At 44.2% G+C, this 15,476-nt stretch overlaps 1 protein-coding gene across 4 annotated transcripts in view; it reads left to right on the top strand.

The window, feature by feature from the left end:
* Positions 1-15,476, top strand: part of Sv2b (synaptic vesicle glycoprotein 2B) — a 149,892-nt gene that overhangs the window by 107,357 nt on the left and 27,059 nt on the right. For all 4 annotated transcript variants that reach the window (XM_057756057.1, XM_057756056.1, XM_057756058.1 and 1 more), the window contains exons 3-6: positions 1,553-1,733; positions 2,242-2,393; positions 12,005-12,138; positions 13,320-13,409. In XM_057756057.1, coding sequence (XP_057612040.1) covers positions 1,553-1,733; positions 2,242-2,393; positions 12,005-12,138; positions 13,320-13,409 — 557 coding nt within the window. The remainder of the gene's footprint in view (positions 1-1,552; positions 1,734-2,241; positions 2,394-12,004; positions 12,139-13,319; positions 13,410-15,476) is intronic.

Here is a 15,476-nt window from a genome sequence, read left to right on the forward strand (position 1 = left end):
GCAAAAATCAGTAGTGTTTCTGAAATATGTGAAGGGCGAGCTGTCTGAAAAAAAGAAATTAAAACCATTGCCATTTGCATAGCATCAAGAAATACTTCAGAATACATTTAAGCAAGGAAATAAAAGTGCCACACACTAAGCTATAAAACCCTGAAGAATGTTGAAGAAGATACAAGTAAGTGTACAATGTCTCTTGTCCATAGACTGGAAGAACAGACACTGTTCAGAGTCCTCACACTACCCAACATGCAATCCTTATCAAAATCCTCATACTACCCAGCATGCAATCCTTATCAAAATCCTCATACTACCCAGCATGCAATCCTTATCAAAATCCTCATACTACCCAGCATGCAATCCTTATCAAAATCCCAATGGCATTTTTCTCAGTGTTAGAAGAAATATAAAATTTGTGTGGAATACAAGGCACTGAATAGCCAAAGAAATCTTGAGCTAAAGGAACAAAGTTGACGGCATCACACCACCCAACTTCATATATGTTTCAAAACTATAGAGATCGAGACAGAATGGTACTGGGACAGAAAGAAAGAACCAGTGGAAGAGAATCATGACCTACCAATAGAGCCACAAATTTAGGGTTGGTTGATCTTTTAAATATGTATATTTAGATTCACTAAATGTGTACGGGTGTTTTGTCTGTGCACCATGTGTGTGCCTGGTGCCCGAGGAGGCCAGAAGAGGGTGTTGGGTCCCCTGGAACTGGAGTCACAGATAGTTTTGAGCTGCCATGTGGATGCTGGAAATTGAACCCAAGTCCTCTGGAAGAGCAGCCAGTGCTTTTACTCACAGAGACATCTCTTCAGCCACATGGTGGGTCTGTCTTTGGGAAAGATGCCAATAAAACGTAAGAGGGGACAGACAACCTCGTGAATAAACAGCGTGGCGAATACTAGATACCCACATGCAGAGGAGTGAAATTGGACTCATCCCACATCATTATAAATTATGTAACTAGAAGTCCAAACACTGTAACGTGACAACTCTTGCTCACGGGTGTGTGCACGCCAGTCGATGCTGTTGCTAATGGCTGTTTTCACATTTACGTTCTTTTCTCTCTTGGCTATGTTTCCTGTGCGATTTACTCTGGAAATTCTTTAAACACCACATCTCAGGTGAGGTCCTTTAAGGTACACCTTTCCTTGTTTCAAAGCAAAATTTCACATTTTCTCATCTATAGATTGTGAGGCTAAAATGGAAGCCTTTAGAATGATGTTACAAACCTAATTTCAGTCCATCTGTGTTGATGTGTATACATGTGAAGCAGGAGAGCTCATTGCTTCATTTCAATAACAGCAAGTGTATAAAATCACCGTGGGGATCTTGTTCCATCCCCTTTCTCATGGGGTTGACATGGGATTTCTAGGATGGGTAAAGTGTCCATTGGGTGACCATGCTCGTGGCCAGCACCTGGCTGGTCTCTTCAGTTCTCACATTATTTCACTACAGAGCCTGAGGGTGCAGTAAAAAGTCACTAAAGCTCTCTAAAGCCTTGTCTTCTTTTGTTAACCCCCTTCTTCTTTCTTCTTCACAGGGCTGATAGTCTACCTAGGAATGATGGCAGGAGCCTTCATCCTGGGGGGTCTGGCTGATAAACTGGGAAGGAAGAAAGTCCTCAGCATGTCCTTGGCCATCAATGCCTCCTTTGCCTCCCTCTCCTCCTTCGTGCAGGGATACGGAGCCTTCCTCTTCTGCAGACTCATCTCAGGCATAGGGTATGCACTGTTGTCCACCGTAAGTCCATCTCCTCTGGCCCTCTAGCTGCACGCGATACCTCAGGAAGCACATGGAGGAAGTGTTTTTGTTTGATTTTAAAGATGCTATGTTACAGTTAAGAGCAGGTGAGATTGCTCAGCGGGTAGAAGTGCTTGCCACCAAGCCTGATGACCTGAGTTTAATGTCTAGAATGTACATGGTGGAAGGAGAGCACCAACTCCCACAAGTTTTTGCCTAACCCCTATGCATCGTGCCATGTCTTGTGTGTGTGCACACACATAAATAATAAACAAACAAGCAAGCAAGTAAATGCAATAACTTTTCAAAAGCCCAAACAACCCAAGCTTGCTTTTCAAATGGAGGGGAAGCCTCTTTGCTGGTCTCCTAAATGAATAGACTTTCATCACAGAGCCTAAATGTGCAGTAGAAAGCAATTTGATTTCTTTTATGACCTTTTTTAGTATATTACTTGATTGTCTCTTTCTGCTGTTTTTTTTCCCCCTTCAGTATTGGCGGCTCCCTGCCAATTGTTTTTACCTACTTTTCTGAATTCTTATCGCGGGAGAAACGAGGTGAACACCTTAGCTGGCTGGGCATCTTCTGGATGACTGGGGGCATCTATGCATCTGCCATGGCCTGGAGCATCATTCCACACTATGGTGAGCCACTGACTTAAGATAGCTCCAGGTTCTCTGTTTCTATGGCAATAAAGACTCAACTTTAGCCTTATTCCCTCTCTCACACACTTTCTGCATGTGACCTTTTTTTTAGAAAAGAATTCATAATATTGAATATAAATTGTTAATTTCAATTTAGAAAAAACATCATCCCTTCCCCCTCTTCTTTTCTTCCTCTCCTCCTCCCCCTCCCTTTTCCTCCCTCTGTTAAATTTTCTTTCTCTTACGTCTTGGTGTGTGTGCTCATGCTTGTACCTATGAAGGTTGGAGGACAACTTGGGAGAGTCAGTTCTCACACAGCCTTCATTTTCTCTAACTCTCTTTGCTTTGATGAGTCAGGCTTTGGGAGTCCCATCTTATAGTTGACAAATGTAAAAAAAAAAAAAAAAAAAAAAAAAGTTGAGAGAAATGGCTGACTCGCCTACCGAAGAGGGTAGGGCTAGGAGTCTGGTGTTCCTCTTGGTGTAGCCCACTTCTTGTGCATTTTCCATTTCCTTCCTTTCTTTTTAGATTTTGAGTTAGCATATAAAACAATGGGTGTCCTTGCAGCATCTTCATACTTGTGTTATTGTACTTGTTCTTGTTCATTCCCCTCCCCTGGCCCTTTTCCTTCTGCTGGCTGGTCCTTTCCCCTAGTTAGTGCCCCACCCCAATTTATCATCACCTGTGTTCCAATGCTCTCTACAGTCCCCTGCCTCCTTCAGGAGCTCTTCCTCCCTTCTCATGATCCACATACATACAAACATACACACATGCATGTACATGCAGGCATGCATATACACACATACACATATAAACACATATGTGCACACACATATAAACACACATGCACTTACGTTTACTTTTCTCTAGTCACCTTTTTTTCTATTTTATTTTTAATTTTTTGATATTATAATTGCATTATTTCCCCTTCTCTTCCCTCCTTAACCCCTTCCATGTACCCACTTGCCGTCTCTCAAATTCATGGCTTCTTTTTCTTTAATTGTTACAACATGTACATGTTTCTAACTATATAATTACAATCTTTTCAGTCCAAGTAATGTTATTTGTATACATATTTCAGGGTGTGTGTTCAGCCTGTAAGAGAAAATACGAGTTCTTCATCTTTCTGACTTGTATCACTTAATGCAAAGATTTATATTTATACCAATTCCCCTGCGAATGTTACCATTTTTCTTTATGAATACATAATTGCTGTTGTATATGCATTCCACATTGTCTTCATCCATTCATCTGTTGATGGATGTAGGTTGATTTCATTTCCTGGCTATTGTGGATGTTGTAGTGATAACATGGATGTGCAAGTGTGTTTGTGGTATGCCTACTTGGAGTCCTTTGGGTGTGTATCCAGTGCTGGGAGAGCTGAGCCATATGGTAGTTCTATTAGTATTTTAAGGAAATTCAATCCTAATTTCTATAATAGGTATTTAAAGTAACATTTCCATCATCCGTGAATCAAGGTTCCTCTTTGCCTACACCACTGTCAACACTTTTTTTTCTTGAATCTCAAAGAGATGTTTCCTTGATGGCTGAGGACATTGAACACATTTTCTGGTACTTATTGGCCATTTGTTCTTCTTCTAAGAACAATCCATTCAGCCCATTAGCCCATTAGTTAACTGGCTGATTTGGGTTTGTTGATGATTACTTAACTGGATGCTTAATTATTGTAGTTCTATATGTACCCTGAATATGAATTCCTTGTTCGATGTGTAGTAAAAAACGAGACTTTTGTTCTGTAGGTGGCCTCTTTTATTTGGTAGTATTTTCCTTTTGTTGTGCCAAGACTTTTTAATTTTGTGTAACTCATCTGTCAGTTCTTAGAATTGTTTCCTGTGTTGGCCGAGTCCTTTTCAGGAACCCCTTGCCTGTGCCCACATCTTCAAATATCTTACCTGTTTTTCTCTGGCAGCTTTATGTGTTTCGTTGAAGTCTTTGATCCATTTTGAATTGACTTTTGTTCAGGTTGAGAGGTGCAGCTCCAGCCTCTAGAAGAAAACTGTGGAAATCGAGTTTCCAAGCACAATTTGTTTAAAGGGCTGTCTTTCTACTGAAGCATGCTTTTGACATATTTGCCAAAAAAACAAACAAACAAACAAACAAAAAAACAGGTTGCTGTAGATGGGTTGGATTGTTTCTGAGTCCTCTATTCAATTTTTATTAGTTTACATGTTTGTTTTTGTGCCAGGCTTGCTTTGTCACTGTGGCTCTGTTGTATAGTTTGAACTCAGGTATTAGGATACTACTTTTCTTCTTCTGGGTAGTTTGTGAATTTTTTTTTTTTTTTTTATTTTTCAAGACAGGGTTTCTCCGTAGCTTTTTGGTTCCTGTCCTGGAACTAGCTCTTGTAGACCAGGCTGGCCATGAACTCACAGAGATCTGCCTGTCTCTGCCTCCCGAATGCTGGGATTAAAGGCATGCTCCACCACTGCCCGGCTAGTTTGTGAATTTTAAGACATTTTTTTAGTTCTATGTAGACTATCATTGGGATTTTAATTGAAACATCACTGAATCTGTAGTTTGTTTTGGTAACAGTCATTTTAATGATGTCAATTCCACCAATCTGTGAGCAGGCCAGTCTTTCCGTCTAATACCATCTTCAGATTCTTTTAAGTTTTCACAGTAAAGGCCATTTGTCTCCTTTGCTAAGTTTAGCAATAGATATTTTTGAAACTATCACGAATGGGATTAAAAAGATTCCTTCTTCATAAACTTGTTATCGGGACATGGTAGCACTGTTGACTATTGTGGGTTGATGTTTGTATGCTGACTCTATGCTGAAATACTCTACTTTCATGCCTGATGTCATTCTTGTTTGTCCACAGAGGTGAAGCAGTTCACAATCATTTGTTAAGTCAGGTCAATTTTATTATCCCCAATGGGTAAAAAGAAACTGCAATCTCGGCAGAGACCTGGCAACATTAACTTTACTCACTGTTTTGCTGAGAGTTAAATGGGGGGAGAAACAGCAGTTTTGAATTTTATGAGGCCTTTTGAGTAGTCTGGTAATGTCACTAGCATCCTTCCAAAGTTGGTTTTTTTTTTCAAACTGTTGATTGATAAGTTGGGGCTCTGCAGGCTGTGGAATCCTACAGAGCAGTGGGGAGGCGCTGGCCAGAGACTCTTCTCTATGAGCCGTTTTCTTGTTTTAAATCGGTCTTTGCTGTGTGTGCTGAGCTCGGGGAGGCTGATGAGCATCTTAGTGAGAAGCAGTTGCAAGGTTGACGATGCTGCTGTGTTAGCTGGGGGCAGTATTGGGCGCATGATTGGGAAAAACTGAGAGACCCTGAAATTTCCGTGGTTTAGCACAGTAGAAGTTGGCTCCTCCCACTTCAGGCTGATGTTTCTGGTTGGCAGGTCGCGGTGCTGTATCTGCAGTTTGGGGGCTCACATCATGCAGTTCCGCCCTCTCTCACAGAAGACTGGCAGCATGTTACGGCTTCAGTGTTCAGTGCCCTTCAGGGGCTCATGTGATCTGAACCATTAGTCCTCAGCTGGTGCTGCTGTTTAGTAAGATTGTGAGCTCTCAGGTCATGGGCTCCAGCTAGTAGACACAGGTCCATGGGGCAGGCTAGGAGGTTTTAGCCTGCACTCTGAGTTTTGATCTGCGAGCCAGAATCAAAGCTTTCTCCCTTATTCTGTCACAGGGATGCGGAAGGTAGCTCCTCCACCTCGAGGATCATGGGAAGTTCTGTGCAGGATTTTCAGGGCCAGTCAGGAAATGGGGTGTACCACCCCACCTCACATCCCATTGTCCCCATATCTGTAGTGTAACAAATGCAACTGCAATGGGTGCTGGGAAACACAGGTCAGCTGGGAGTCTAGAAATAGAAAAAAGGGGTTTGGGAGTATCAGGCAGTTGTGGCCATTTTTAATATTTGAGAGCCTACTCAATCTCATATCATTAGAAGCAAGGAAAGTTATGGGTAGGTATGGTGAAGAAAAGAGGAGTTTCCTGGCAATTTTGCCATCAGGTCATTTTCCATGACTTTAGGTATAAAATTACGTACTCCTAACGGGAGGCCTTTCTCTCCTTCGCCAGATGCATATGTTAATTTCCCACCAACTAAGTTATATGGTTCTGAGAATTAGAATTATTTTTATTTCTTTATTGATTTTAGCCACTATCCCTTCTATAACACCACTCCCTCTGCTAACTGACCTAAATGTGCTAACACCACAGAAAGATTTCCACATTTACATGAACTTATTGGAAAACATTTTGGTTGGGGGCAAATCTGAATAAAAGGGAGTAAGGATTCACTCTGAAACAATCTGAATCAAATCTGGGTGACATCAGTGGTGCTGTGCATTCTGGGCCACGCCACCCCATCTTTGCAGCCCTGGGTCCGTCACTCACAACACAGGAGAGAGATGTGGTAAAAATTCACGGCAGACTCCCCACAGCCCGCAGGACGGTGACTCCCGGGGTGCACACAGTGTGGAGATTATTGTCCAGGTGACCTTAGTACTGGAGCCAGCTTTCCTCCTGGAAGCAGTCACCATTCGAACCCATCTGGTTACAGAGGACATGGGCAAAGGAAGCGTGTCCTCAGCTCATACAGGGAGCAGAAAGGCCGTGGCTTCCTCTGATTGGATCAGCGTAAAACCTGTTCTCATCTCAACTGGTTGCCGTACACTGGAAGATGCAGGTCCTGGATGGACTGGCTGGGGCCTTGGTCTCACCCATGTCAGATGTTTGCCACACAGTGGGAGAAGTAGGGAAGAGAGGGCAGGAATGGACACTGTAAGAGAAGAGGTGAGCTGCAGTGATCATTACCACCTGCACAAGTTTATAAATCTTCACACACACACACACACACACACCCTGAATGCCTGGTTTATTTTGTTGTTTGTTGCTGTTGTTGTTGTTGTTGTTGCTTTAAGACAGGATTTTACTTTGTGACCCTGGCTATACTTGAACTTGTGGCAGCCGTCCTGCTTCTGTCTCCTAACTGCTAGGATCACAGACATGCACCACTAACGGTCTGTTTTTTAAGACTTTAGTGAAAAATTGAGGTGGAGAGCAAATGAAAGGCCACACAGAGGGACCCTATGGGTGCTATCTGGTCACTACTGGCTAACAGAAGCGCTTGGGGCTAAATATTTCACCCCAAATGAATGGGCACCTTCTTTATTCATATGCCTGTATGAAATCTGTGACTTTTATACTCCAATTTGAAAGTCGATGTTTAATCAAAGCCAGCAATGTCTTAGAGGAAAACTATTTGAGAAACATGGAGTGGTAGAATCAGAATACAACAAGAGCAATTATATACTTTAAGCATCATTTTACCAGGACCAGATGTCTGATAGACAGTGAACAGGTATTTGATGATGTTTCTCGATATGCTTGTGACTTCAGTCGTCTAACCAATGTGAAGGGTGGATCCAGGAAGGAGATAGATGCTCGCATGTGCACTGCTTGTATAAACCATTTAGTTGCTTCTGTAAGAACGAATGATTGGCTCTCGAAATTTGGGCAACCAGTTCACTGAGAGAGAAAATGACAAAACTCAGAGTCTTTTGTTGTTGTTGTTGTTTGAGAACTCATGGGGACAGCCCAGGAAAAACTAAAACCTAATGGGTATATGATGGAAGAGAGGCTCTCATTGAAATCATCCCCGCCAGATGTTTGTGAAATCCTTACACAAAAAAGTAGGGCAAGCTGAAAGATCAGCCAGCAGAACACTCCCTGCCTCTAAATTAATATTGTTTCAAATATTTAGAAGCAGTTCATGCCTGAATTCTATTCTATTTAAGGCCCCAAAGATGTGCCTAATGAATCACAGAAGTGTGAGGGGATATTTCACACATATTATAATGAAGAAAAAATCTTTCTGGTGGAGGATGCTGTATATATATATATATATATATATATATATATATATATATATATATATATATATATATCAATGTCTCTCCATCTTTCCTGGTCCTCCATTTCAGTCTGGGAAAGTTTTCACCAGCTTTGCTTCTAATGATGCCAGAACTGTTTGGACCTGCGCAGCGAATGTAGAAATACTGCTATGGTTTTATCTTCCCTTGACTAGTGCTACTCCCAGCAGGAAGTAAAGGCTTTTTAGTTAAAAATAAAATGAATGAACCAACCCCCCAGTGAGACAAGAAGAGACCAAGCTATGCAAAGAAAAAGAGGCTTCGCCCTATGGAATACACTTGATGAAGTTTCGGTGCCCTTGCTCTATGGGGTGCACTGGGTGAGGTATGGGTACCCTCGCTCCATGGGGTGCACTGGATGAGGTGTGGATGCCCTTGCTCTATAGGCACACTGGATGAGGAGTGGGTGCCCTCGGTCTATGGGGTGCACTGGGTGAGGTGTGAGTGCCCTAACTCTAAGGGGTACACTGGATGAAGTGTGGGTGCTCTTGTTCTATGGGTGTACTGGGTGAGGCGTGGGTACCCTTCTTGTAGTCAAATGTGCCTAAGGGGCCACATCTCAGCACCTGGACTCCTGCTTCGCTATTCATTCAGGTGTGTGTCCAGTAGGAAAGTTTGTGGCACAGCAGATGTGGGTTCGAAGTCTACCGTGGAGAAACAACTTGAACCATGATGCATAAAAAACTTAAGATATGAGCCTCCCACTACCCGAGCCAGCCATCAAGCGTTCTTTTTAAACTAAAGAACTAGAAGTTTTGTATCCAAGTAGCTACTGCCTTCTAAATGTTAGGAGTGGGTGTATTTATTTCTCAGGCCTTATCTATTAAAACACTGATTGGGCTGTTTTTAGATAAGCCCCAGGGGGTATTGTTACCAGAGTCTTTGCTTTTCAAAAGTAATCCATCCATTTTATCCAGAGACTATGACACTAAATGTCACATAGTTAATTCTGAAAATGTTGACTCTAGTCTTGAAATAGGTAAGTTTTTATGGATTGTCAGGAACGGGCTTGCATAGCAAACTTGCAGGAGACCATTGCCTGCGTTCCGTAGCTGTGAAGACCCATTAAGATAAGACATGGTCAGGATTTGAACTCTGACCTATGTGACTACATAGTCCAAGCTCCTCTTCCCATCGTGCTGTATTGCTACTCCTTAAAAGATGGGAGTTGGTTCATCATGAAGACATTGAAAATTAGTGCTTGGGTAAACTAGCACAGCCACTATGAAAATCACAGCAGAGTTTCTGCCCTCAAAAAAAAAAAAAAAAAAAAAAAAAAAAGCAAAATAAAACTAGGGATCTCCTATGATTCAGTTATACACTTCCTAGATGTCTGCCCAAAGGAATTTAAGTTAGCATACTGCAGAGGTGGGCGCACATCTGGATGTTTGCCCAAAGGAATCTAAGTTAGCATACTGTAGAGGTGGGTGCACATCTGGATTTACTACAGCACAATTTACGGTAGCTGAAGTATGGAACCATCCTGTATGTTCATCAGCAGGTGAACAGATAAAGCAAATGTGGTGTATATACAGAATAAAGGCTCATTCAGCCGTGAGGAAGAACAGAATTGTGTCATTTGCAAGAAAATGAATGGGGTTGGAGATTATCATTAAAGTAAGCCAGAATCAGACAAATATTACCTGTTTTATTTCATATGTACAGGCTCGATTTAACTATGTACGTGTGACATGAATGTAGAAGGGGACAGTTTGGGAATAGAAAAGGGATCATAGGGAGGGGCACATGATGAGATATTGGGATATGAATATAGAGTATTGGATGCTTGAATGAAAACGTCACAATGAAACCCAGAACTTCATGTGATGAGCACAAAGACGCTAATAAGTCCTCAAAAAATGCTTTCTGAAGGTAGTCTCTGAAGAAGAATCTAGCAACACTTTGCACAACAACAGCAGACAGGACCTACTCACCTCCTGTTCCCATGGTAGGAGGGTCATCTGAATGGAGAAGGACAGTTGCTTTGGATAACATACACAGTCATGTTGGGACTTTCCACTTCTCACCGGGGTCACCTGGAGCTGGGGGAACTCTGACTCCTGAGGTACCAAGCTCTGGGTTGATGCCATCAGGATCTCCTGAATTCCCATATCCCTCCCCCGCTCCCACCAGATCACGCTCTGGGCACGCAGACCCACTAGATACCTGTAATCAAGACAAGAGTGGCCCTTTACACCATGCTGGTCTGTGGGGTGTGTCTACCACGTGGTATAGAGCTCCTTGCTCACTAGGAGGAGAAGGGCATCCAGTGAGAATGCCTTCTAGGCCACTGTTTGAGGAGGTGTGTCAGTAGGGTATCTTCAGTTAACAGCTTGTTCACTCAAAATCCAATGTCCATACAGGGCTGAGAATGTAGCTTCGTTAGGACAGTGTTGTCCAGTGTGCACAAGGGCCTGCTGAATCTATCCCCAGCACCATATAAGCTGGGTATGGTGGTGTATGCCTGTGATCCCAGTATTTGGGAGGCAGAGGCAGGAGGATCAGAAGTTCATGGTTAGAGATGGAGAGATGGCTCAGTGGTTAAAACCAGGGTTCGATTCTCAGCACCCACCTAGTGGTTCACAACCAGCTGTAACTCCAGGGTATCTGATACCTTCTTCTGACCTCCTTAGGTGCCAGGCTTGCATGTGGTGCACACACATACACGCAGGCAAAACACTTATGGACGTAAAATAAAAATAAATAGTTTAGATAAAGGTGTTCAAGGTGTTCCTTGACTAACTGCATAGTGAGTTCCAGGCCAAGTTGAGCTATGTGAGACCCTGTCAAAGAAAAATAAAAGATAGAGGTAAAAATAAGACATGGATGCTGATTCTCTCTTTTAGATAAAGTCTCACTGTATAGCCCAGGCTGACCTTGGACTTACAGTAATTCTCCTGTCTCAGCCACCTGAATATTCAGATTATAAGCATGCACCCCATGTTTGATGGGATGTTGTTTCTCTCTTTTTTTTCCTTTTTCTTTTTTAAATTCTTATTAAATTTTTTCATTTATTTTACCTACCTCCCACAGTTTCCCCTCCCTCCTCTGCTCCCATCCCCTCCCCCCAACTCTCATCCCCCATCATCTCCTCCTCCATCTCCACTCAGAAAGGGGCAGGTCTCCCGTGGGAGTCAGTGAAGCATGGCAAGCAGTGGCAGGACCAAGCTCCTCCCCCTGCCAGGCAGCCCAGCATGAGGAATGGATTCCCAAAAGCCAGCTTGAGCTCCAGGGACAGGTCCTGTTCCCACTGCTAGGAGTCCCACAAACAGACCAAGCTACACAACTGTAGCACAAAAAGCTTGGGTTGATCCCCTGCGGGCTCCCTAGCAGTCAGTCCAGAGTCCATGAGCTCCCACAAGTTCAGGTCAGCTGTCTCTACGGGGTCACCTGTTATGTCTTTGACCACCCCCTCCCTGGCTCGTATAATCAGTCCTTTTTCTCTCTTCAACAGAGAGATGTTATTTGCTTTTTTTTTTTTCCTATTTGTACATTTATATAAGGTTCTGTAAGTGCCCAGTAGTCCCAGGGCTCAGGGTTTGTCAAAATGAAGACTTCCAGTTCATCCCAGACCACTGGGGAGCCTGCATTTTTTGGCAGCTTCTTCCAAAAGGCTTGTGTGTCCTTGAGACCTAGTTCTTCCGTTTCATCTACTGCTGGGAAGCCTATCCCACAAACCTTCTGCTTCTTTCTAGGCTGGGGCTTCAGCATGGGGACCAATTACCACTTCCACAGCTGGAGAGTGTTTGTCATCGTCTGTGCTCTGCCCTGCACCTTGTCCATGGTGGCACTGAAGTTCATGCCAGAAAGCCCCAGGTTCCTGCTGGAGGTAAGTCTCCAGCGGCTGCGGGAACCCTGGCCTTAGTCACTCAGTCCCCAGCTGCTGTGTTCTCTCCCCGTTGCTTGCTGCGCTTGCCCTTGTTCACGACCTTGCTTATCGCTAAATCTGGCGCCCTTCCTCTGCCCTTCCTTTTGGTGGCGGTGACAGGTCAGGGGTTGAAGCTCAAGGTGAAACAGGAGGGGACCCTCTCTCAGGGTAGGAGGGACAGCTCCTAGGCTACCTCATGGTCACCTCCTCAGATCCTTCACGTTTTCACAAACTGCCCCCTCCCCCACCCCCGTGTGGCCCTAGTGAGCTCTTTGGTAAATCTTGTCACTGTCCCAGGGTCTCTAGGACTCTTAGCTCTGTAAGACCTCTATCCACAGGAAAGCTTCTGATGATCTCAGTATTTCAGCTCTGACATCTGTCTCTTGTGCCTGCCGTGTTCAGGCAGTGGGAGCTGGCCTTGGGGGACAGCACTCAGTCTCCCACAGCCTCAGTCCCCACATCAGCCTCTACTGATCTTTGCAATGAGACTCATGATGAGTTCCCTCTTCCATCTCAGTAGTCACACGCAGCAGGCAGCTTTGAACCATTACAAACCGCATCCTTCATCTACACTTTTCTTAGGGATGCTGTACGAAAGCAACAGCGAGGGACTTCAACAAATTGATCTCCAGGTTCCATAAAGGAGAAGCACCAAATGAGGGCACCAGCAGGGCTGGGCTCCCTCTGAGACTTGGCAGACAAGGAGCTTTCCCTGTTCTGCACAAGGACTCCAGTCATACTGGGTTGAAAACCCATCCTTCTCCAGGATGACCTAATGTTAACTAATTTCATCTGCAGTAGTCTTCCTTGAATGAGGACACTCTGTAGTGCATGACCAGGGTGGGGGTAGTACCTAGGACCTCACACATAATCTATTGCTTTTCTGCTTTGTCTCACCAGTGAGGGGCCTGTCTCACCACGATCCACTCAACACGACAGTAATTATTCATAATGATAATAACGTGCCATTTACCCCTTGAAATCACAACCTGTAGGGTGCCATAGTTGTCCCCTATGGCTAATGGGTCCATGTCCAATGCTGCAGACCCGGTGCACTGTTTAGGGGTGTAGGGCTTCCCATCCCAACAAAAAGAAGGCATATGCAGCCATGAACTTTCATGTCCCTATCTTTGGATTTTCAGATGGGCAAACATGATGAAGCCTGGATGATTCTCAAGCAAGTCCATGACACCAACATGCGGGCTAAGGGGACCCCTGAGAAGGTGTTCACGGTGAGTGTGCTAGCCTGGACCAACGAGGCACTTTGCCACTATGTGTTGCATGGAACATCAACTTTGTTGAAAGACGAGTATTCGTTGAATATTTCTATCACTTTTATGCCTGGAAGATCTCTTCATTAGAGTTATTATTTGTTTTTTGCATGTATATATGTGGGGGGAGGTGCACATGTATGTATGGATATGTGGGTACATGTGGAGGCCAGAGGTCAACCTCGGCTGTCTTCCTCGCCACTTTCCACCTTGATAAGGGCACACACAGCTTTCTTACTGTGGACTCTGGGGAATCACACTCATGTCCTCATGTGTGGGCAACAAGCACTCTATTGACTAGCATCTCCTCACATCGTCTTTGCACTTTAGTAGCTGTCTTTCTAGATTTTTCCTTAGGTAATACTATTAGAAATTTTTTTTTTTATTGAAAAAAAAATTTTCCGCCTCCTCCCCACCTCCCATTTCCCTCCCCATCCTCCCGCCCCTCTCCCCCTCCCCCCACTCCTCTTCTCCTCCCTCTCCAGTCCCAGGAGCAGTCAGGGTTCCCTGCCCTGTGGAAAGTCCAAGGTCCTCCCCCCTCCATCCAGGTCTAGGAAGGTGAACATCCAAACTGTCTAGGCTCCCACAAAGCCAGAACCTGAAGTAGGATCAAAACCCCGTGCCATTGTCCTTGGCCTCTCGTCAGCTCTCATTGTCCGCCATGTTCAGAGAGTCCGGTTTTATCCCATGCTTTTTCAGTCACAGTCCAACTGGCCTTGGTGAGCTCCCAATAGATCAGCCCCACTGTCTCAGTGGGTGGGTGCACCCCTCGTGGTCCTGACTTCGTTGTTCATGCTATTAGAAAATTTTAACAAAGAAAAACTAACTAGGGCTGGCAAGACGGCAAAATGGTTCCATGGGTAGAGGCGCTTGCATACAGCCTGATGACTCGAGTGGAATTCTTGAATCCCACTAGGTGGTGGGAGAAAACTGACTACTGGGAGTTATCCTCTGCTGTTCACATGTATGCATGTACTCATACACACACATATGCATGCATCCACAGACACATACACGCACTCATACACACATATGCATGTAGGAACACACATATGCATGCACTCATACACACATACACATGCACGCACACACACGTGTGCATGCACTCACACAATACATGTGCAGTCATACACACATGTATGCATGGATGCACATACATGTACACATGCACTCATACACACACATACACACGATTCACACATGTACACATGCACGCGCAAACACATACGCATGCACACACACATATGTGCGCACTCATACACATGTATGTATGGATGCACACACATGCATGCACTCATATACACACGTACACATGCATGCACACACATGTACACATGCATGCACACAAGTGAACTCATACACACATACACATATACATGCATGCACATACACAAGCATGCACACATACACACGCACACAGAACTATGGGGCTGGAGAGATGGCTGAGTGGTTAAGAGCAGTTGCTGTTCTTGCAGAGGACTGGGGTTTCATTTGCAGCACCCACATGATAGCTCACTGTAACTTCAGTTGTAGGGGATTTGATCCCCTCCTTTGGCTTCTCTGAGCACCAGGCATGTGTGTGGTGCACACACAGACACAGCGGCAGGCAAAAGTCACCCCTGCGACAAAGTGAAAATGAGTGAATTTAGGACTCCCTGTATTCCTATGAACAACAGCACACGTGAAGATTTGTGTGTTGTATTTGGCAGTGTGCACTATCGTTTTCAGTGCTGCCTCGTAGTCTTCAGAGCCATCGCTTCCCTCCATCAGCCTCTCATAGTCTGTTTAACGGACGATGCCATCGTTTTAATGAATGTCAGTGCTCAGAGCAGTAACACTGTTTTCAACATGCCCCTAATGTCAGAGGTCCATCTGCACTCTTTATTGCCTTGTTTCTATAAATACTGTTGTGATGAATCTTCTCGTTCATGTAGCTCCTTTCCCGTCATGCTCTGTAGACATGAAATTACTGGCTCAACCTGGTATTGATTTTTTATTATCCATTTTATTTTTTGAGATTATAATCAC

Source organism: Chionomys nivalis, chromosome 23, assembly GCF_950005125.1.
Source record: "Chionomys nivalis chromosome 23, mChiNiv1.1, whole genome shotgun sequence".
In the NCBI taxonomy this organism is placed as follows: Eukaryota; Metazoa; Chordata; class Mammalia; order Rodentia; family Cricetidae; genus Chionomys; species Chionomys nivalis.